This window comes from Desmodus rotundus, chromosome 8 (assembly GCF_022682495.2).
Source record: "Desmodus rotundus isolate HL8 chromosome 8, HLdesRot8A.1, whole genome shotgun sequence".
In the NCBI taxonomy this organism is placed as follows: domain Eukaryota; kingdom Metazoa; phylum Chordata; class Mammalia; order Chiroptera; family Phyllostomidae; genus Desmodus; species Desmodus rotundus.
In genome coordinates, this window is record NC_071394.1 from 41,104,933 (window position 1) to 41,126,462 (window position 21,530).

General features: G+C 42.9%; 1 protein-coding gene and 1 long non-coding RNA gene across 4 annotated transcripts in view; one reads left to right on the forward strand and one right to left on the reverse strand.

The window, feature by feature from the left end:
- NKAIN3 (sodium/potassium transporting ATPase interacting 3) overlaps positions 1–9,819 on the reverse strand; it is a 518,390-nt gene extending 508,571 nt beyond the window's left edge. Inside the window, exon 1 of one of the 2 annotated variants that reach the window (XM_053930339.2) lies at positions 9,366–9,819. In XM_053930339.2, the coding sequence (XP_053786314.1) occupies positions 9,366–9,419 (54 nt within the window). In that variant the 5' untranslated portion in view covers positions 9,420–9,819. The remainder of the gene's footprint in view (positions 1–9,365) is intronic. The other variant, XM_053930338.2, reaches the window with a different exon arrangement.
- On the forward strand, positions 9,125–20,602 carry LOC123477850 (uncharacterized). Of its 2 annotated transcripts, none has more exons than XR_008427545.2 (5): positions 9,125–9,188; positions 15,347–15,554; positions 16,769–16,933; positions 17,525–17,585; positions 18,983–20,602. It is a non-coding gene; the product is annotated as an uncharacterized lncRNA (long non-coding RNA). The 2 variants fall into 2 exon arrangements; XR_008427544.2 differs by lacking the exon at positions 9,125–9,188 and adding an exon at positions 9,868–9,954.
- The last annotated feature ends 928 nt before the right edge of the window (positions 20,603–21,530 follow it).

Below are 21,530 nucleotides of genomic sequence, written 5' to 3' on the forward strand. Positions count from 1 at the left end.
TGCAAAATGTTACATCTCCTTGTGAAATGCTGCCAGAGAACCACGTGTGAAGGACAGAGCGCTGAGGATGATGCCCTCTGTGTACATCCAACCACAGCTGCCCTTTAGAAGAAAAGACTGCTGGGGGATCTCTGCAGGCCTCCTAATGGTCCAGAGGCTTCACCTAATGCTTTCCTCTAATTGGCCCTGCATTTAGAACGCTCACTCAGTGGTATGGCTGCCACATTCAGATTGTTCACAATCATACACCAAGGCCAAGGCAGAGTTTCCCATTAGACAGCAAAAAAGAATTTGAGGTTTAAACTTTTATGGAGAGAGAGGATACTTCTGAGCAGAGGTCCCGAAGGTATTAGAAGATTATATCTGGACAGTGAACGCGTGTCAGGAGTGGTTCATCTGTTGAAGAAAATAGAGCATGCAATAATTGCAGAATATTTGGTCTGCAGAATGCTTGCATTTCATTCTTTTGTTTCAGGATAAATTGGGGAGCCTCCTGAGGGACTCTAAAAATAAATATCAATCATGAGGAAAGCTATCTTCTCCTAACAGAAAGGAAAGGAAAAGGAGCTGTTTCAAGAGTTACAATAGCTCTTCTTATTACTCAAGTCACCTGGATCATAATTTTAAAATTACACTTTATGTAGAGAAATTGCTTACTTAAATAATCACTCTTTCCAACTGGTTTGGCCTCAGCCCAGAAGGGAAAAACTCTCTTTTAATCCAGTCAGGAGGTGGCACACACAAAATTCTGTTGTCTGCATTTCTCCGCTTCCGAGGGCTTAAGTCATGTCACAATGTATGAGTTCAGTATACTGCTTAATTCTCCACATTCCAGTTTTCTCATCTGTAAATGGGAGTACATTAACATCTTCTTCATGGAGATGTTATAAGAATGAAACAAGGGAACCGAGGTGCTACAGAATTTTATTGCATATTGTAACAAAGATTACATTTCAAAATTCAGAAAATACATTTCACAAGCCAAATAGCTTTTAGTGTGTTCTCAAGTAAATCACCCACTCATAGCTTCCTTAAAGACTGAATATTTAGATTTTCAATGTGAGGACAATGGAAAATTATAGCTTAGAAGCCTGGAAGAAGCAGCCATGGTGTAGGAAAGGTGTTTTGATCTGTTTGCCATCGATCACTTGCCATCTCCGTGGAAGGAGCTAATTAGGACCAATAATGTAGACAGGTGGAGGAGCTGGGCACTGGGGGAAGTCCTTGCCCGTTCATGGGAATCAATCAACACCTATTAGGCAGAAATGACTTTCCCTCAATGAGGGAGTCTGGTCAATCACCTAGAAGTGCAGCCTATGAACCACTATCAATTCTGGACCATTTAGTCACGAATCGGTTATCCTCTACTATGTTCAGGAGATTCTAAAGCTACTAAATAAAAGGAGTTAATGTTGGAACTTTGAATATAAAGACCGGCACCGCACTAGTAAATGGGTAGTAACTGGCTCCGAGGGGCGGGAGAACGGCCTGATTTGTGGTGTTAGTGTATTCTCATGATGTAAATACTTCCACTCCAACAGACTTTTAGCTGCCCAAGTAATGTCACAAGATGCAGAGTTAGAAAGAGATGTTCAACAGTACAGTTACATACAATTTCTACCGTACAGATACAATAGGTATAAAATAACCCCTGGAGCACAGATGAAGTACAGTGCAACGAAGTAAAAATAATTAAGAAAGGTTGAGCTTCAGATAGTATTACCTTTGTTTTTAATTTAAAACGTATACAATTAATGTTTACTACAGGGTGTGTTTAACAACTGGCTCACGGAATTTCTGGGAATGTAACAGTGAAGTCTCCCCAGATGGTACGAGCGGGCTCCAGTACATCAGGGCCTCCATCTGCTACTCATCGTCCGGATGAAAGGCAAAGGCACAGAAGATCGGATAAAAACCAAAGCACGAGAAACTCTATTTAAACGTGAGGGACTTGACTAACAGTGAAAAGTCCCACTCTCAGAGATATTTAAGAGTTGACAAGAGCGTCTTTTGGATCGAGCATTCAGGGCACTGAAGGTGATTTCTAGGTAATTCTTGAGGACACCTCAAATCCGAGCTATGTTACCTTTCGTAAACTACAATTTGAAAGTGCTGCCTTATCAAGGATCTATATTTTAAGTACAAGTTGATAAAGAACTGCCATCAATGAGAACTTTATATTATCTTCATTATGATCAGTTACAGCTAGTTACCTGTACAGGAAACATACCTGGAGCACAGAGCATTCCTCCTTATCCCTTAATGAACTGAGCTAACCAGTCAACTTCACAGCCTGGGGCTTCCCACACGCAAGCACTTATTATACTACGTATTAATCAATACCAAAGTATAACCATGTCTCAAATTACTGGAACAGAGAGAAACTGTCAGAAATATATTTACGACTTATCATCACATCCACTGAGCTCATATCTCTTACGAGAATGTGAGAGCTAAAATTCTATTCCAATACCTTGTTAATAAAGGAACTAGACGTCTATATGAAACCATTCATAATGCAAATACCTGTGGAGGGACTGGAGAAAAGAAATTCAAACACGTAATTCTATTTAATAATTCAGGAATGCAATTAACCAGGAAAAGCATTCTAAAGAGTGTTTCTCCATGCACAAAAGACAAAAAAAAAAAAAACCTGGGAAAAAAGAACAAAATCATTAACACTGCCATGATCTTGCACCTGCTTCTCTCAGCAATGGACCATCTCATGTTTACAAGCAGAGCCCTTGTCAGCACCTCCAACCCCTACTGCCCACGAGCCTTCACCCTCGTCTCCCTTTCTTGATAGACATGCTTCTCTTCCAAATGGGGGAACTGGTGATTCTCTGGCCAAGTCAAAGAGAACAACAATTGACTAGTTCAAGTGTCTCACCTTCCCAAATGTATGTCATCGAGTAAGACTCAATGCTTTCACCGGGGATTTTTTTACTATACCCGTCTTCATATCTGTTCTCCAATACTTTACTTAGCCTGAAGATAAGAGTGTTCCTTTACAGGGCATTTGGGGCTATCGCCCATTTTATTTTAGTATCTTTGCAAAATATACCAAATTAAAAATGTAAATTGGATAGTTTGTGCTATGTGTCATTGGCTTGCACTTCCATTTAACTGGCATTTTGAATACTAATCATTGGTACAATCTTATCTTTTAGTCAAATGTTATATTCTGCTGTAAACTCACGACAAATCACACATAGTAACACCAATTAGTGTTGATGGGGGTTAAAAGCATGCATTTTTGATTCACCTTAGAAAGCAGGTCCACTTTCACTTTATCAATTACTTGCCCAATAGTCTCCCTAAAACCGACATTCAAAACTTTGAGTCCTGTTTCTAGCACTGTTCTCATCTATCTTTACACTGCCTCTTGAGGTGACCTTATCCAGGGCCTTAAATACCAATATTGCTCATGATTCCCGATTCTGAATATTTGGTCCAATTGTCCTCTGAGTTCCAAGCTCATATACCTGACAGCTACTTGGCCTCATGTATCACAATCTTAAAGTGTCTGAAACAGAACTTTGTCTCCAAACACACTCCTGCTCCACCTCCATACCCACAAGACCAAATTTTCCCACTTTCAGTAAAAAGCACCACAATCACCTTCTCTTTCAGAAGATGTGGAGGTCAGCCCCCGAGCCAGCCCTAGGATTTCTGCTCCTAAATCCTGTCTCAACTTTATCCTTTCCCCTACCTGTTGTTATTATCCGTGTCTGACTCGTATTGTCTCTTGTTCATAGTAACAGAAGAGCACCCTGTCTCCATTTCCTTTCATTTCCTCTCCTCTCTTCTCTACTCAGCAATGAGAGCACCTTGAAACACAAGTCAGATGATAACATGACTCTGTTTAAAATGCTCCAATGGGTTCACTTTGCTCTCTGAACAAAATTGGATGTCAATGCCAATGTCCAATGCCACCCCACTGCATGTGCTCTCTCTCTCTCTCTGACTGCCCCCTAGCCACCCCAGAGTCCTGTCACATCTAGAACTTTCCAAGATCTTTCCAAACTGGAAACTTTGTACATTTGGTTTCTCTTGCTTAGAATGGTTCCCCTCTTTCATGCTGACTCCTGGTCATCCTTTCAGACTAAGCTTCCAATTTCTGGGAAGTCTTCCTGACCACCCTGTCTTAAAAGGGCCCTCCCAAGTTTTTTGAGTGTTACACTTTCAGCTCCTTAATAGCACTTAACAGTATTTGTAATTAGATAATCTTTGTTTACATATTTATTGACAGCCCTTCTACCCTCAGATACAACTGCCTAAGAGCAGGTCTGCATCTGAGTAGTTCACACCTGTACACGCAGTGCTCAGGGACTCTATGAATATTTGATGAATGTTGTTTTTTATTTCAAGTACAGGAATCACAGAACACAGTAAAGAGAGCACAGACTCAAGATTTCAACATCCATCCTGTTATAACTCGAGTCTCGTTATTAGCCAGCATTTTAATTTCCCTAACCTTTTCTAAGTATCATGAGATGAACCTGAGCATTTACATATACTACAGAAAGAATGTAAACTAAATGATTAAGAATTATATTGCACAGGAAAAGGATAGGAGCTATTAAAATTAAAAACGAGTTAAAGCAAAAGTGTCAATAATATATCGACATAGTGCAAGAAATGTACTCTGGTATTCACTGCCAAATAACTATGTCAGGTGTGGTACACCTCCTAAAACTTAGTTTGAAAACATGCCACCACGATGCCACCACCACCATTCCCACACCTCCCAACACACCTGGGCACAAGATGGTATGAATGTGGTATGGAGAGTTAAGTCAACTTGATATTCACTGCAAGAAAAAAACTGTTCCTAGTTTTCTTTAATTTGAGCGTATATTCTCTCAAATAAAAACATAGAGCCCGTCAATGTGCCAAAAGCTGCTTGTTTTCTATAACTCCTTTAGAGGTCTCTGTTACTGTAGAATGTACAGTGAAAGTTTTTCATTTTGTTTCACGGACTTTTCATTTTATTAGGAACACGGCTGTGAGAGTTCCGTGAAGTGATGCAAGATGAAGCAAAGCTCTCTGCAAAAAACAGTATCCAGGGGCAAACTTCCGTTGAGTGTGTTCTGGAGTTGGACCTGTGTGGTGTCAAGAAGACGTGGAAAGCTCTGTGGGAACAACCTCTAAAGCCCTCAGTTCAAAACTTCACCAAGACCATTACAGGCAAATAGCACTTAAATGACACTGGACTAAATTTCAGACCTTAAAAAATGTGCAATTAAGACTCATCTAAATGTGGCAACTAAAACTAATTTACTGAAAGCAGATGATCAAGTGTTACTTTTTATTTCTACATTACACATATATGATAACTGAATATACATGATTCGAAAACAAGTAAAACCAAAAGTATCCTTACAAAAATATATTTAAAAGTTCTTGGATGACGATGAATCTGTTACACGGTGATAAAATGCTTTTCAAAAAGATTTACTTTGCACAGTTTTCTATGGGTACGCATTTATGTTTGCCAGTTTCTCTTCAAACTGATCTCGCAGAGTTAAGAACATGAATGTAAAATCTGGGGGAAGCACACAAATTTGCCTCAGGGTAGAAGCATGGAGAAGTAGTGATGGGAGATGGCCAGAGCAGTGGGATAAAGAGTGTGGAAAAAAGGCTGAGATTACAAACCCTAGTTCATTCAAATACACTCCCCTGAAAGTGTGAGTTCTCTCCAATTCCACTCACCAACCTGATGGTTCACTCGGGAGGGTGGTTTGGATAAAATGTGAGTGAGATAATATGAGCCTTTTGTTTGTTTCTTTAACTTTAAGAAGCTAATATGTCATCTTTTCATGACCTGCATAGTCATTTCTTGGCATTACTCTGTATTCTCTTCAGCAAATGTGTTCTGTGAGTTCCATTCCTCTCTCAACACCCACACTTACTACTGCTTCATAACCTCCTCCCTCCAGGAGTTTGTGGGAGCAAAAAAAAAATGTGAAAGGAAAGAAAAGACAGCTGGTTTCCACAGAAAGAACACTAGATCTGCGAGCCCTACCCTGTGGTAAGCTAGAGCGCACTCTACTGGCTCAGGGAGTCAGTTAAATTCAGGGTAGGAATTTGTAAGCCCGTCGATAAACACATCCATTATTAAAAATTAAATGTAAGTAAATAATATTAAAAACAGAGGTACTAAATACTTAAAACATATCCCTTCCTAATTAATTTTCTGTGTTTTACTTTATGCTTTTGAGGTTATTCATGCCTATTTTTATCTGTTTGACAGAAACAGTATGTAGTATATCATGGTATAACGGTGTACTTCAGCTTGGCCAACATGGGAGTATTTACACCACAGAAATTGGCAAATGCTAAAAATCAACATGTAACATTGTTTTGTTGATAGTCTAGAGTTAAGAAAGCAATGGAGATTTTTTTTTCTAATAATGCTTATTAAACCTAAACGTGTCATGCCATTATTGTTGGTAGCACACACAAAAAATGACTAAATAATTGTCCAGTATTTGAAAACTTACTCAATTCAGCCAAGAATCTGCTCAGGTACAGAGAAGGTCATCAGGAGGACATGACCTCCAGCTGACCCTTGAGCGGCACCGGGACAATCAGAGGCTCCTCACCCTCCCCTGTCCTTGGCATGTACATTCTGTCCACTGTGTTCACAGTGGGAGTCATTTCAAGGACAAAGCCCTGAGAGCAGCATGTGTTGTTGGGACCATCTGGACGCTATGTGTGACTGAAACCCATTAAGGCCTCTATATAAACTTTAAAGATTCTGGCAGGGGAAGGAAGGTACAGAAATCAACTCATCTTGCAGCTGCCCAAGACACGCGTCTATGGGAGCTCCCTCGCTAACTGAACCTGCCCCTGCCAATCTGAGTGGTCTGCCTCTTTCTGCAGTGTCACCTTGCCCTCTGGGAGGAGGGCCAGTTTCAAATTGCACCAGGGGAAGTGTCCCCAGTTGCAAACCATCACCATGTCATTGGTAGAGAGAAGTTCCAATGTTGGCTTCCTTGTTACTCCTCAGAGTAAATAAACATATTAACCCTCATTCATGTCAGCACTAGAGAACCAAGAGCTCATCAAATTCAACAAAACAATTCTGCCAGAATTAACTGGCTATATTGAAAGTTAAGAGTATTAAGAGTATTATATGTTTTATCATTATTATTTATCAAATGAGTGCTACACATCCTATGTATTACATAGTAATGTAATATGCACAGACATGTTTTGTTTGATATCCAATTATTAAGTGTTTACTGTCTCTACCATACAAAAACTATTGACCTGGAAGAGTTTTTAACTACGAGTATCACCTTCCTCATCTGCCAACTAGTGAAATTCGGGCCTTCCTCAGATGATAATTTTAGAAGTAAAATAAAATAGTGTGTATGGGAAAACCTTATATGGGTTGCAAATGTTAATTGTTATCATAAATTCAGCAAATATGTTTCACCTCCCAATATGAGCTCTCCTAGGGACTTGCAGGGTGTGCAAAGATGAATACTGTTTGATCCTTCTCCTCAGGTTACTTACAGACTAGTGATGAGAGATACGAGTATATAACAAAATAATTTAAGGGGGTAAAGTGTTCTAGCAGAGGAAAAAGCAAAGGGTTATTATGCGATTTAAGAAAAAGACGTGATTGATTTTGCCTGGAGCATCAGGGAAGATTTCATAGATAAAGTGGAATTTTGAGACAAGCTTTGAAGAGTAAGATGCATTTATAGCAACTGAGAAGGTGTATGGGGGAAGTAGGGGCATTTCAGGATGAAAGGTGAAACACCAAACACAATATCATCACAAATATTACATACAATACCAACTAAGGAAATCATGGATGGGCTGGTCCATCCCCTATATCAAAACCCCTCACCATCCATGTAAAATGCAAAGAATTATGTTATTACAGATGGTACAATCCAATGCATCTATCTACAGTCTTGCATATACAAAGGTTGACTAACTATTCTGTTTTTACAACTTATAAGCCACGCCCATTTCTAATAACTAAAGTATAAATTATCCTCTGGGCTTTTTTTTTTTAAGAAAAGATGTTCATGTGAATTTTAAAATTATTTTTCAAGAAAAGGCTATAAAATATGTCCTATTTAACAGGAGAGAAGGAACTGTCCCTTAGATTTAAAGAAAAGTAGCCACTGATTTCAACTCTATAAATACATAAATCATGCACTTATTAAGTGAAAAGTGAAGACCACATCCAATTCGAGGTTTTTATGGGAGAGTGGAACTCTGAGGCCAGGGAAAGCTGAAAGCTTTTACAACATCCATGGGAACAAGGACTGACTAAAGGAAGAGCATAATTTTAACCTTCAGTTAATGAGTCTCACAAGGGTTGACATTACTCATTAAACTTCACTGAAAAGCGTTTTCCTCTTGCTAGTCAAAATATGCGAGTTGATTTTTGTGACTTTAAAAAACAAACAACACTTTGAAGAAGGCTTGGCAGAGCTTCTACAGTCTTGTCTTTAGTTTAATGAAAGGAAAACGTCTATTAACCTCTCATACACAAAAGTCTAACACAAAAGGTCTGTGGCCGTGACCTGAAGTGACAACGCAATAGACCCCAAGGCCAGTCTAGGTCCCACTGGGACATATGTTAAGAAAAGCATTCGCTTCACACTGAAAGCCCTTTTACTCTCCACTAGCCACCGCGCCACCGGAGCCTTTCAGTCTGCTCTCTCCCTAGTGACAGCTGTCAGTCTGTCGCAGTCTGAACATGCAGCATTTCAACAAAATCTAAAGCGAAATTGTAAGAGCATGGGTTGAAATACTTCATTTAAAACGCACAGCCAGACCTCACTTCTTGGAGATCAAAGAGTCCTCAAGTACCACTTTTCAACCTGATAATGGTAAGAACCACCTCAGTGTGAACTAGGAGTTAAAGCTGCTCCTGTGTCTTCAGAACCTGGACATTCCCAGGCACGTCCCCGTGGAACAACGTTACTGGGAACACCCGGAAGAAAAAAGAGCCCACGAGTCCCCGTGAAACTTCAGCTGGGATGCAGCGGGTGCTAACGCCAGTTTTGCAACCCAGGAGCGGGGAAACCGCTCCTCTCCTGGCGGCTGGGCAGCAGCCACAGGACCTCGTGGCGACACCCGGCGGGGGCGCGATGAACCCCAACGCGCGGGACCAAAAGGGCAACCGCGCCCGCCCTCAAGGCAGGCGTGACCCGGTGAGTGCCCGCGGCGGGAGGGCAGTGTGAGTCCGGGCTGGGTGCAGGCTGGGAGACGGCAGGAGCTCCAGGCTCGCCGGCCGGCCCCGCGCCCGGAGCGGCGGCTCCGCGGAAGGAGCCGGGGAGGCCGGTCCCACGGCCGGGGCGGTCAGGGGTTAGGGCTCGCGTGGCACTCACCAGCTGCAGCGCGCAGAGGCAGATGAGCGAGCAGCGCCCGGTGCAGCAGCCCATGGTGCCGGCGGCGTCCGAGCGGCGCGCGCGGCCGGAGATCCGCGTCTTCCGGCGCCGCCGACTCGCGAGCAGCCCCCGCCCGGGGCTCGCCGGCCCGGCCCAGGCTCGCCCTCCCCGCGGACGCCGCTCGCCGCGCGGGGGTCTGCGTTCGCTCGCCGCCTTTGTTAGTTTCCCGGGCGGACGGAGGTCAGTGCCGCGCGCACCACGCGAGCGTCTGGCGGAGGTTCCTGCCGCCCACTGTGCGGGTCCGCTTCTTGGGGAGGGGGAGCCGGGCGGGCAGGGCGGGGGGCGGAAGGGAGGCCACAGATGGTGAGTGGGTGGAAGTCTGTTTAGGGGAGGGGAGTATGTAGGAGGTGGGCGTCTGAGAAGTGGAGTGGGCTGTCTTCGTAGGGCAGTGTGTGTGTGTGTGTGTGTGTGTGTGTGTGTGTATGAATGAAAGGGAGTGCCACTGAAAAGGATGGTCCTAAGAGTCTTTGAAGAGAGAGAATGAAGGGATTACGAAGAAGGAGGAAAAAACTCGCAGACACAAACAACAGTATGGTGATCACCAGAGGGAAAGGGGGTGGGGGGAGGTAGAAGAGGGTGAAAGGGGGTAAATGGTGGTGGAAGGAGACTTGACTTGGGGTGGTGAACACACGATACAATCAATATACAGATGATGTGTTGTAGAATTGTACTCCTGAACATATATAATTTTATTAACCAATGTCACCCCAACAGATTTAATTTAAAAAGAAGAAAATGAATATGAATGAGCGTGAAGTGGGGCGTCTGGTGGTGGTGGAAACCATCAGCGGCCCACGTAACTGGGGAGACCGGGCTGCGCTTTCTCGCTTGGGGTGTTCGGGTGTTGGGAGGGTGATCCGAGGAGTGTGCAAAGGAGGGGACAGGATTTGGGTGAGCAGCCCCGTTGCTGGAGAGGGTGGGAGTGCGGACACCAAGCCACTAGAGGGTCCAGAGGCAAGCAGCTCCGAGCGGGCGAGCGCGGCGGAGCGCAGGCGGAGCCCCGAGACCGCGGGGCTGCTTGCGCGGGCGGCCGGAGAGGCACTGCGTGCGCTGGGCAGGCGAGTCCGCTCCGCCCGGCGCCGGGCGCTCAGCTCTGGGAACTCGCGGACCGGTTCTCCCGACTCTGGGGACTACAGTCAGTTGCCCAAAGGGCATCCCGGCTGGAGTCTGGGTGGGAAAGTTGGATTTGGACCCAGATGGTTTGGAGAGTCGACGCGGCGATGTGACGGGCCGGCTGGGAGTGTGGCCGGCAAACGAACGGTCGACGGAACCTTTTGAAATTGCCACCAAGCGTGAAAGAAGAGAAGCCGAAAAAGAAGAGGATTCGTGGCTTTTTCTACGAATTGGGTATTTTTTTCCCGGGGTGAGGATAAATAAGATTTCTTCCCAGGGAGAATCGAGTTGTTTGAAAAGAGCTTGAAAATAAGACCTGGCCCGGGATAGTGAAGCTGAGTGGAGGAGGTCTGCAGACAATGATGACATTCCATCAGGGCTCCGCGTCAGATTTCTTGGGTTCCTCTGTCGTAGTAGGTGGAACTAAGCAAGTAGCTCCAGCGTGCCAGAAGAGCAGGGACAAGCCTCCCGGCCATTTGTCTCAAAAGAGGCTTCTTCATAACTTGGCACAGAAACCCCGTTTCTAACCCACTGCTGCCCTCCTGGGTCCTTGGTGGTAGGTTAGTGAGTAAAGCAAGAGATCTTTACGTTACTTTTAAAACATTCTCTCTCTACCTGGAAACTCTGCTCGAACCACCCTTCCCGAATTGAAGGGAGTTCTGCTTTCGTTTTATTTTATTTTTGCAATTAACTGGCTTTTTCTGAACTGTTTCTTCGGGGCTTACACTTATAACTTAAAACAGAGTTCTCAGGAAAACCCTTGCATGACATACGGGTATTTGAAATCCTGGTAGGAACACACAAATAATCTCAGGCCTTGGGTCAATAAAAGGGTCAAGAACATTCATTGTTTTGGTTCCTCCTCTGTCCCTTCATTTGGAGAAAGGAAAAAATTGAGTCAGACACCTTTTTTTTTTTTTTTTAAGCCAGGCTTTAAGGAATCAATGACCGGGGACCATGAGGGCATGCTTCTTTTACGCTAAGAACATAACCATCACTGTTCATGATGGATGGACACAGTTGGAAAACATGGACTCTCACAGATAAATAACTTAGCATACAGAAAAGAACAGTGAAGAAAGTTTGAGGCCATGGACCCCTCTGAAAGCAGAAGAGGGAGGAGATATGAGTAAGACTATCCACAGCTTCCAGAAATTAGTGCAGCCTGTTCATCTCCAGAGATGGTACTGAATGATGATAATGAACATAATGATCCTTCCTTCCCTCTACATTATGTATGTTTGCCCCAATACATGTTTTCTTTTATTGTTTTCTTATTCATTTATTTAAGAATACCAAATTTTGCAGCTAACATGCATTGAGTCCTTCCCAGACACCAGTCTAAGTGCTTTCTGTATATTCACTGTATCTAATCCTACAGCAGCCAGTAAGCTGGGTGCTGTGAGCATCCCTAGTGAGAAGCTGTAGAGATGGAAACGGATTTTGTGGCTATGAAATGGGTGAAGAGGAATGCAAAACCAGGTACTCTGATTGAAGATCTCCTGATTTAAGATTGAGGCATTTACCATTCTGCCCCTGCAATTTAGGATACCAGTACACCTGCGCTCCACCTAACTGCTCCGAGGGGAAGTGGGCAGTGATTTGCCTTGATCCTTCCTCCAGAATCAGGGCCACCCAGTGCTGTGGTTTCTGGGACTGAGAAAAGTCCTCTTGTACCTTTCCTTCCCTTTCCCACTGCCCCCTCTACTGATAGACTCAGATTGCAGTTTCTTCCTTGTGTAATGTAAGTCAGTTGAAAATACATTTAACTTTCAAAGGGAGGAAGAGGGAAGAAGCAGAGATAACACAATGCTAGTAAGAACTCTGGACATTATAGGAAGCTACCTTTATTTGTTTCTGCAATCTCTTATTCTCACTTTCTAAATCAAACTACATCCTGAACTAAAAATCTTCATCCCTTCTTTGTTCCCTTCCTTCCTCCATATCGCTCGCAAACATTTACTTGCTCCATTTCTTTATTATGTTTAGGGCTGTGCTGCTTGCCAGGTGTGCGAAGGTAAATGAATTACTTCTTCCTTTCCCTTCAAGGGCTTGGAGGTGGGAAGGGAGAGAGCAGACACATCAGTGAAGTAGAACCCACTCTGAAAGAGATTGGAACCAAATACTGTCATTGATTTATCTTCTTGTGAGGATAAGGGGAGGTTTAAAGAGGATTATCTGTTTCTTGAGGAGAGAAACAGAAGAGGAGTTCTCGCTTGAGCAGGAAGAGTAGAAAATAACAGAAAGGGGGGGGTGGTCAGGGAAGGGTTTGAAAAAGTTGTTTAAGGAGGAAATAATCTAAGTAGAGCAGCCACTCTGATGTATGGTGGGTTATGCCATTTCCTAGCTGTGGAATCTCAGACAAGGCACTTACTCCCCTGTGAGCCCCTTCCCTAACTGAAGTGAACCCGATGATAACAGGGACTAAGCCTCACATTTGTTCTTCATCCCCCACCTGCATGCGTCCTGCACCACCACCTCCTGCAGGTCTCGGCCTCCTGTCACCTGCCAGAGAGGCCTGCACTGACCGCAACAGCTGAGGGGGACTCCAACCACTCTGTTGTATGTTCATTCAAAACATGGATTTCTTTATAATTTCCTGTCTCCTTGCGTAATCTACTCAATAGTTCTTGAATGAAGATAGTGTGTGCCTGTTGTAGCATAATACTTCACACGTAGAGTTGATATATGTGTATACACATATATGTAGTGTACGGTAAGTATTAAACTGTATGTATACACATGCACGCAAGCCCTAATGACATTCAACTCCATGCTTTTTTCCTTTTATCTTTTTTTATTTATCAGTTTCTTCGTAAAATTACTTTTGAGAAACCCCAATTCTGTCTTCCTTAAAGTTGAGGGAGAAGCAAATCATCGATACCAGTGATATTCAACCTTTTTCATCTCATGGTATACATAAACTAATTACTAAAATTCTGTGACATAACGAAAATATACATTCTGCTGATCTGACAAAAAATATAAGTATAATTTTGATTGACTTGTAAAAAAATAATAATAATAACCTATTATTTTTGCTCCAAAGTGACTTTTTTAAAAATCAGGTGCCCATAGTTATATGTTAGGATTTCTGGTACCAAGAGCTGATCAGTCAAATGCAACCTTATCGTAAGATGTGACCAATAAGCCCTGGCTGGTGTGGCTCAGTGGATCAAGCACCGGCCTGCAAACCAAAGGGTCGCTGGTTCAATTCCTAGTCAGAGCACATGCCTGGGTTGTGGGCCAGGTCCCGAGTAGGGGGCACATGAGAGGCAATCATACATTAATATTTCTCTCTTCTCTTTCTCCCTCCCTCCCCATCTATCTAAAAATAAATAAGATTTTTTTTTTAAAGATGTGACCAGTAAGATGCAACTCTATTATGTGACATATGTTTATGGTTCAGGACCAGGCATTCACACCGGATGATTACTGTTGTATTGGCTGTTGCCATTTTTCAATTTGCCAGTCTAAGGGGAAAGGATCAGTGCCTCCGATGAAGTAGTCAGGTTTTCCATGTTTTAGAAACTCTCACTGCAGGGCGCTTGAAAATCGCTCACCTGTGTACCCAGCCTAAGGGGAACTAGGTGGAAGAGAGCACACCTAGAGTCCAGACCTGGAAGTGCAGGTTTCTAGATTCCACAGGACTTTCAGACACTAGGATTTGAGACCACAGCTTGAAGCAGTAAAAGTTCCTCCTTGATTATGTCACAGGTGGGGTTTTTTTTTAACCTTCCAGTTTGGCATTTTTGTTTGAGTGAAGTAGGGTACAGTCTGATCAAGTATCTTTCCATCCCCATTGAGAAAATTTCCTAACTGTGCCACTCAGTGTGTGCTTTTTCTCTGGTGCTGCCTTGATCTTGGGACCCTCCTTCCCGGAATAATCAAATTCTAATCCTCTACACCTCCTCCTACAACTGGCTTAACCTCATGATTCTCCTTCAAACATGGTGAAACAGTGTGGCTGCTCGATTGGAGCGAAGATAAGGTTCACACTGGAGCAAAGTTTGGGGGCACACCTGGGGAGAATCTGAAGCGTGGTGTGGAGGCTGCTGTGCATCTGTGTGATGCCCAGGGCCTGCTGAGATCACACTGCTGGTGAGAATCGATTCACTTGTTATGCCTAGCAACAAATGGCCCAGAAGGTTGGGGACATGGGGAAGAGATGGCAATTAAAATTCAGTATTTTCTCACTCCATGAGACATATTTCCTGCTACTATAAGCACTTTACATCATAGCATTTAAAAGTGACCCCCCCCCACCCAAAGGGCTGTTTTATTGGGAGGTAAAGTGAGAAAGAAGTAGGTGATGGCTGTATGGTGTGGGAGGGATTTTAAGGATACTGGAAAGCCCAGAGGATGTGACGATTATAAAAAGAGAAAGAATGAGCAAATTTCTTTGGTATACATTGTTTCAAGAAATGGTAGCAATAACTAGTTTTAAAATTTAAAAAAGCACTATCTCTTTTATTCCTGTTTGGGTTAAAAATAAGCCTCAATTGATATTACCTATCATACTCTTCAGTGGTCTAATAACTCTGATCTTGTTACTATTATCCTAATTATTATTACAATGATATGCATTTGGAGTTTTTCTGGTGTCGTGTACTGAGCAGCCGCAACTGACACAGACAAGTTCAAGCACTTCTTGCCACAGAATTTATTGCCAAGTGTTAATAACCATTGGAGATTTCTATACAAGAAGCATCACTGCATACCGCCTATGTCAGAGTCCTTATATTGGAGACACGCACATGTCCGTGCCCCCATTCATTTGCTCCCCTGCCCTCTGCTTTTCCCAACAGTCCAGAAGATCAGATGAGACTCCTCTGCCTTGCAGCTTAGCCGGACCCCTCACAACTGGCTGTAACGAAGAAAGAGAAAAGGTAGCATGACCGAAAGTGAAAAGGAAAACATCAATATGAAGTCTTAGTGAATCCTGAAGCCGCCAACATGGCTTTTGCATTCATCTATCTATCTGCCTGTCTACTGGATTTCATTAAGCCTTCCAAAGTAAAGGAAGATATTTTCTTTTTATCCCCCATTTTTAAACCAAAAAAATCTTTTAAAGTTTTTATTCATTATAGTACCATTCCTAGAGAAAATATCTCTTTAGATAATGTACCTTTGCATTAGATTCCCTCATATCCATCTGGTTTGAGGATCAGTCCTAAATTAGTATCTAATGCTTATGTAAGATTTAACATAAGGAGGGTTTATGGGATCTCTGTAATTCACTTTGGCACCTTTCTTAATCTAAGTTTATTTTAAAATAAGTGGTTAAAAATAATGTATGCAGTACTGACCAGGTTGCCAAAGGAAATGTAAAATATAAAGTACATTATTAGCTCAGGATAATATAGAGCAAACTACCTTTTAGTCATATATGAATGATAGATACTTTCTATTTGTCCGTGGTATTTTAGTATGCAGAGAAAATCCAAATTATACCAATGCACATAAATATACATGTATTTTATTTTTTAAATCAGTGACACAAACTTACATTTCACAGTGAACATGCTGGTGCATTTTCCTATGCATTTATTCCAGAAATCTAAAGAAGTTTAAACAACCATTAAAGAGAGTACAACCATATAATTTCCCTTTATATTTTTGAATGGGAAAATAAGAAAATGGAATTGCTAGTGGGAGAAGAGGAGCAGTCGTTTGTACACGTCACTGTGATATCCTGAGGCAGTCTTAAAAGTGAGAAGCAGCACTCGAGGTCAAAAGCCACAGATTCCCTTTGCATTTACTAGATCCCAGCTGTGCCCTCTGTAAGGCCTTGGTCTCACCTGGAAAAGACGCAGCTCACCACAGGAAAGCACGTTGTGCCACACAGCACCCTTTCCCTCCGGTTGGCTGTATGGTTTCCGTAGGATGCATATACTGAACAGTGGTAGGGAACTGACAGGTTCTGAGTACAGTTGTAAACACAGCTCACTTTTTAGTACATCACATTTAAAAATAGCTTCATTAAAATAAAAAGTAAAAGGCACAGAAGTCCAATTTCTTGTCATAAACAACACTGAGTACCTGCAAACGGGTCCTCAGGGGTGTACCAAAATCCCTGGTGCTGAGACCGAGTGGGAAATGCACAAAAGTAGTTTTCCCCAGCAGCACACCCCGTCCGGGGAAAGCCTTGGTAAGAGAGCATCCAACAGTGTGTAGCCGAGGCTCTCTCTGGCAGCCCCACCCACATCCCTTTGCCCGTACCATTTCAGTGCACGTGGGGCCACCTTCTCCTGGCAGCACCTCTGTTTCGCATTCAGGCCAGTCTGCAGTTCTGGAGAATTAACCACATCCCAGGAGCAACCCTGGAATCCCAACTGAAAAGAGTTGCTGTATAGACGCCTCAGCTGCAGGGACCCAGAGAAGATAACTCAGAGGTGCGCATTCCGTATCATTTTCAGAGTTCCCCAGCCGGGGTGGTCCACCAGGGTAATTTGTTTCAAGATCCACATTTTCCTGGCCCTCTTCCTTCTTGGTTTCCTGTCCATACTTCTCCACTGTGGTTTCCAGGGGTCACGTCCCAGGGATGATCCTAGTGAGCAGTAAGACAAACTGCTTGCTCGAATTCCTATCTGAGGGTCTGCTTCCATGAAAGCCCAAACTAAGCCGTGCTTATTCTCTCCTGGTCTTCCATTCTTGACACCAGCATCTTGAATAAATAATCAGTAGGATTTTGTCCCATTTTTTATGAATTAGAGCAACTTGAAGGACTCTTTAAATCCAGATTTTATAAAGATCACAAAAAGATAAGCAGATATGACTTAGCCCACAAGATAGGATCAAAACTGCCTGTGACTCCTGATCACTAACCCAAACATCACAATACACTGCGTATTAGAGATTTTACACCGCGGGAGGGCTGATGTGAAATCCCCCATTTCCTGCTCACTAAAGATTAGGAACACTCCTGGCAGAAGTTGACTAGAAGAACTAACTCTGTTTTGATTGTGTCTGTCTTTCTCTTCCAGCATTGACAGATTCCGCCAAGCTTACTTGGAAATATTCTGTATTGTGATGGTCCCCAATGAGGTAGGCTTGCCCACGCATCAGTAGCCTTATTCCAATTGTATGCCAAATCCTCTCAGTCTCTCCTTACGGGTAGTTCAAAATCGATTTTCAGTACAAAGTTATCTTTACATCCCGAAAAAGTTGCTCCTGACAGGGGTTTTCTCCAGCTAGCCTCTTGTGAGCTCCTCGTATTTCCAGTGAGAGCTTTTTTCTCTGTTTGCAGAGCTCAGTGCTCTCTCTGTACACCCTCATTTTGAAAAGGAAAGGGGAGCCCTCATGTGTCTACTCCCTTTGGCAGGAAGAACAACTTCCAGATGGCGTCTTACTTTGAACTGGAAGCAGAAACTGACACCTGTGATACTTACTATCACGGCAGCCCAGAGGTTTTACTGCTTTACTATTTAATTCCAGTCATGTGATGACACACTGATTAATTACTTGGATTTTCTTCCTTAACTGTCCTTGAATGACAGACACTTCCAAGTTTGAAAGACACAGAGAGAGGCCTGTCTCAGTTACAGTTAAGCTTGAACCTGTGGGAACACATGTCAAAGCACATTAGAAACAAGAAAGCTGCACGGTCCCTCTGCCATTAATTCCTGCTGTAAATGACTGTGCTTGGCAGACCGTCTTCACAGCATAAACCACCCCTGAACATTAATGCTCGGCCCCGATTTATAATTCTAAGTTGCAATTATATCTTTTAATTCACTTGGTTCTCAAAATAACCACAGAGGTATCTAGAAAAAAGTGACTCACTCAGCTAGTCAGTGGCTGTTATCTCTTTCTGTCCCATAAACATTGCTTACCATCAACAAAACCCAGGTAAACTATATTAGTTAAGGCAAGTAGTAACATTAGCTGCTGTGACAAACAAATCCTAAATCTTAGTGGCTTTACGCAATAAAATTTATCTTTCCCTCCCACATCATTCTTGGCCTATTCTTTGGCCCATACTCTTCCATATGGCCACACCCAGCTGCAAGGGAAGCTGGAAAATCTGATCTAGCTCTGGGACCAAGAAGAAAAAGGAGAGGATTTGAATGGCACTTTGTCAAATGTGATAGGCTGCTTCTAAACTCCTCATTTCATCCTGTAATCTCCGCCGAGAATACCCTCTCTCCTCCATGCACTTGCTTCTCGAGAGAATACTCATCCACCCTGGTAGCTGAGCTCAGATGCTGCCTCCTCTGTTGATGTGCTTATTCCCATCTTGAATTTGTGCAAGGTGTCCCCCTTTTTGTTTCCTTCCCACTCTTAATTATCCTCTGTTATTTAATTACAAAAGCTCTACGGACACTGCCTGTCTTTGAATAGTGCATAATAATGACAGTACATATTTGCTGAGCTGCTAAACAATGGCGCCCACCTTTCCTGTTATATTCTCTGGTGGCACCGACATGGCATTCCTCCAACAGGTGCTGGATTGACTTCATAAGAATCACCTGCAGAGTCTGCTATACTTGGTCTCGTCTCTCAGCACCAACTCCAAGGGATCAGGTGTCTGTCCTTCCCCCTCAAAGCAGAGTGTGAAGCCCAGCCTCACTGACCTTGGGCTCAGTCAGTCATGTGATGTGCTTTGACCAATGGAATGTGGGCAGAAGGTGGGTCCATTTGAAACGGGTTTTAAGGGGCATCACATGTTTTGGTTCCCCTTATGCTTCTGCCATCTGCCATGAAAAGAGTGGCCCCAGGTGGTTGCTGTTCCTTCCTTGTATGCTAGAATGAGAGACATGAGGAGCAGACCTGAACCCAGGCCCAGCCCAGCCCAGCTGAGCCACATCCAACTTGTACACCTGTGAGCAAGAAATGAATGTTTGTAAGCCACTGAGCTTTTTAGCAGTGTTTGTTACACAGCATTACTGAAACCAAAGCTAACTAATACACCTCCCCACCCTGATTATTTTATAATTGGTCAGGGTGGGACCTAGGCATCTGTATTTTTTTTTGGATGTTCAGCCACCTCAAAGGAAACTATGGTACACGTTTGTCCCCTATTCAATAGGAGGAAAACTTAATATTTCAGCCCACAGGACAGATCAGCCATTTCCCCAACCACATTCCAGGGCATGTGGCTTTAGATAGATTGCCAGCAGCTCTCCGGTGACAGTTTATCATGAGTCCTGCTGCAGGGGCATTGGGAGGCAGGAGAAGCGTGGACATGAGTGCTGACATCCCCTTCCAACCTCAAGGTGGGTGGCAGTGCTGCAGGAGCCTCTTTAGGATGCAAGTTGGTCTATTTTTTCCTTCAACCAGAATTCATTGTTTCATCTCATTATTAATATTTAAAATGAGCGACATTACCAAGTTTTATTTGATCAGTGTATTCTCTCTAATCATTAGGTAATATAATTTAAAGGTAAAATAATTATATACTCTATATAGTCTATAGGAATGAGAGACAAGGTGAACTTTGAATACTATAGTTACTGTTTCCTATGTCTAAAAGGATTTTTTTCCCTACATGTCTGGCGTGTAGGATGTTAATGTTGGCTATTTTTAAAAAGATGTTGAAGTGCTTTAGGGAATATATTGGCAAAAATATTGCTACATGGAATATCTTAGATTTTACTGCGTATGTTTTCTTCTAGGAATTGTATGGTTTCATGGCTTACATTTAAGTCTTTTATCCATTTTGAGTTTATTTTTGTGTGTGGTGTAAGTTGGTGGTCTGGTTTCATTTTTTGCACATACCGGTCCAGTTGTCCCAACACCGTTTATTGAAGAGACTGTCATTGCTCCATTGTGTCCTCTTGCCTCCTTTGTCAAATATCAGTTGATCGTACAGACATGGGTCTATCCTGGGCTCTCTGTTCTGTTTCATTGATCTATATGTTTGTTCTTGTGCCAGAACCAGGCTGTTTTTATTACAGTGGCCTTGTAATATAGTTTGATATCAGGAGTAGTGATACCTCCAGCTTTGTTCTTCTTTTGCAAGATTGCTGAGGCTCTTTGGGGTCTTTTTTGGTTCCATATAAATTTTTGGAATATATGTTAACCATGGACATGGACAACCATATGGAGATTGACTTAGGGAGGGGAGAAGGTGGGTTTGAGTGGTGGGGGGAGAGGGGGAGAAAAAGCAGAAATAACTGTAACAGAATAAACAATAAAAATAAATTTTTTAAAAAAAGATGTTAAAGTGACTTTTATACCTCTCTTTTAGCCCTAATAATATCACCACATATCATTTCTCTGGTTATGCAAGTTCTCTGTTCATGAATTAAGGATATGCAATAAGTATACAGAACCTGACTCCATGTAGCTGTCTTATATCTTATGCTTTAATAAGTAACAAAGGAATTTGACTTTTGCTATTTCTTTGGCACAGTAGGGAAGGTGTAAGGAGAAGAAATATATTTAACTCTATAAATACAAGGTCTTGTTTCCTTCCACTCTAGTAGAGAAGGAAGAAGAGACAGTCATAAGAACCCTGGGAAATTTGTCACATCTATGAATCACATTAAGTAGGGAGATTAGAATACTTTTTAAAAAAATAATTGACAATAACCTTCAATTTCAAATACAGAATTATAATCCCAAAGGGCAGGTATTTTGTGTCAGAATCCTTTAGGAGTCCTTTGGAGTTTGTCACAGGCAGGAGTCCTGGTCATTCTCTGTGCTTGCCGGGGTAGACCCTAACTTTACCAATGTTTGCTGAATAAATGGATGGGCAGATGGACAGTGGTGGGGGTGGGGAGTTTTCTGCTGAGCGAAAATGGGAATCATTGAGCAGTCTAATCCAAAAAGCTATGCATGTGATTAAATAAACACTTGCTACCAGAAATGTTGCCCTTGGTGGCTGTCCAAGGAGCGTTTCCTGCTCCAGCTGACTGCCTGGGGCTGGTTGAGGTGCTCATGCAGATAAGTCTTCTGGGTCAGCCTGTCACGTCCAAATGCTGCCTGACCCTGTTTCTGATGCAAGTGCTTCAGAAGATTTTATCTGCTGTTTTCTTTTGTAGTGAT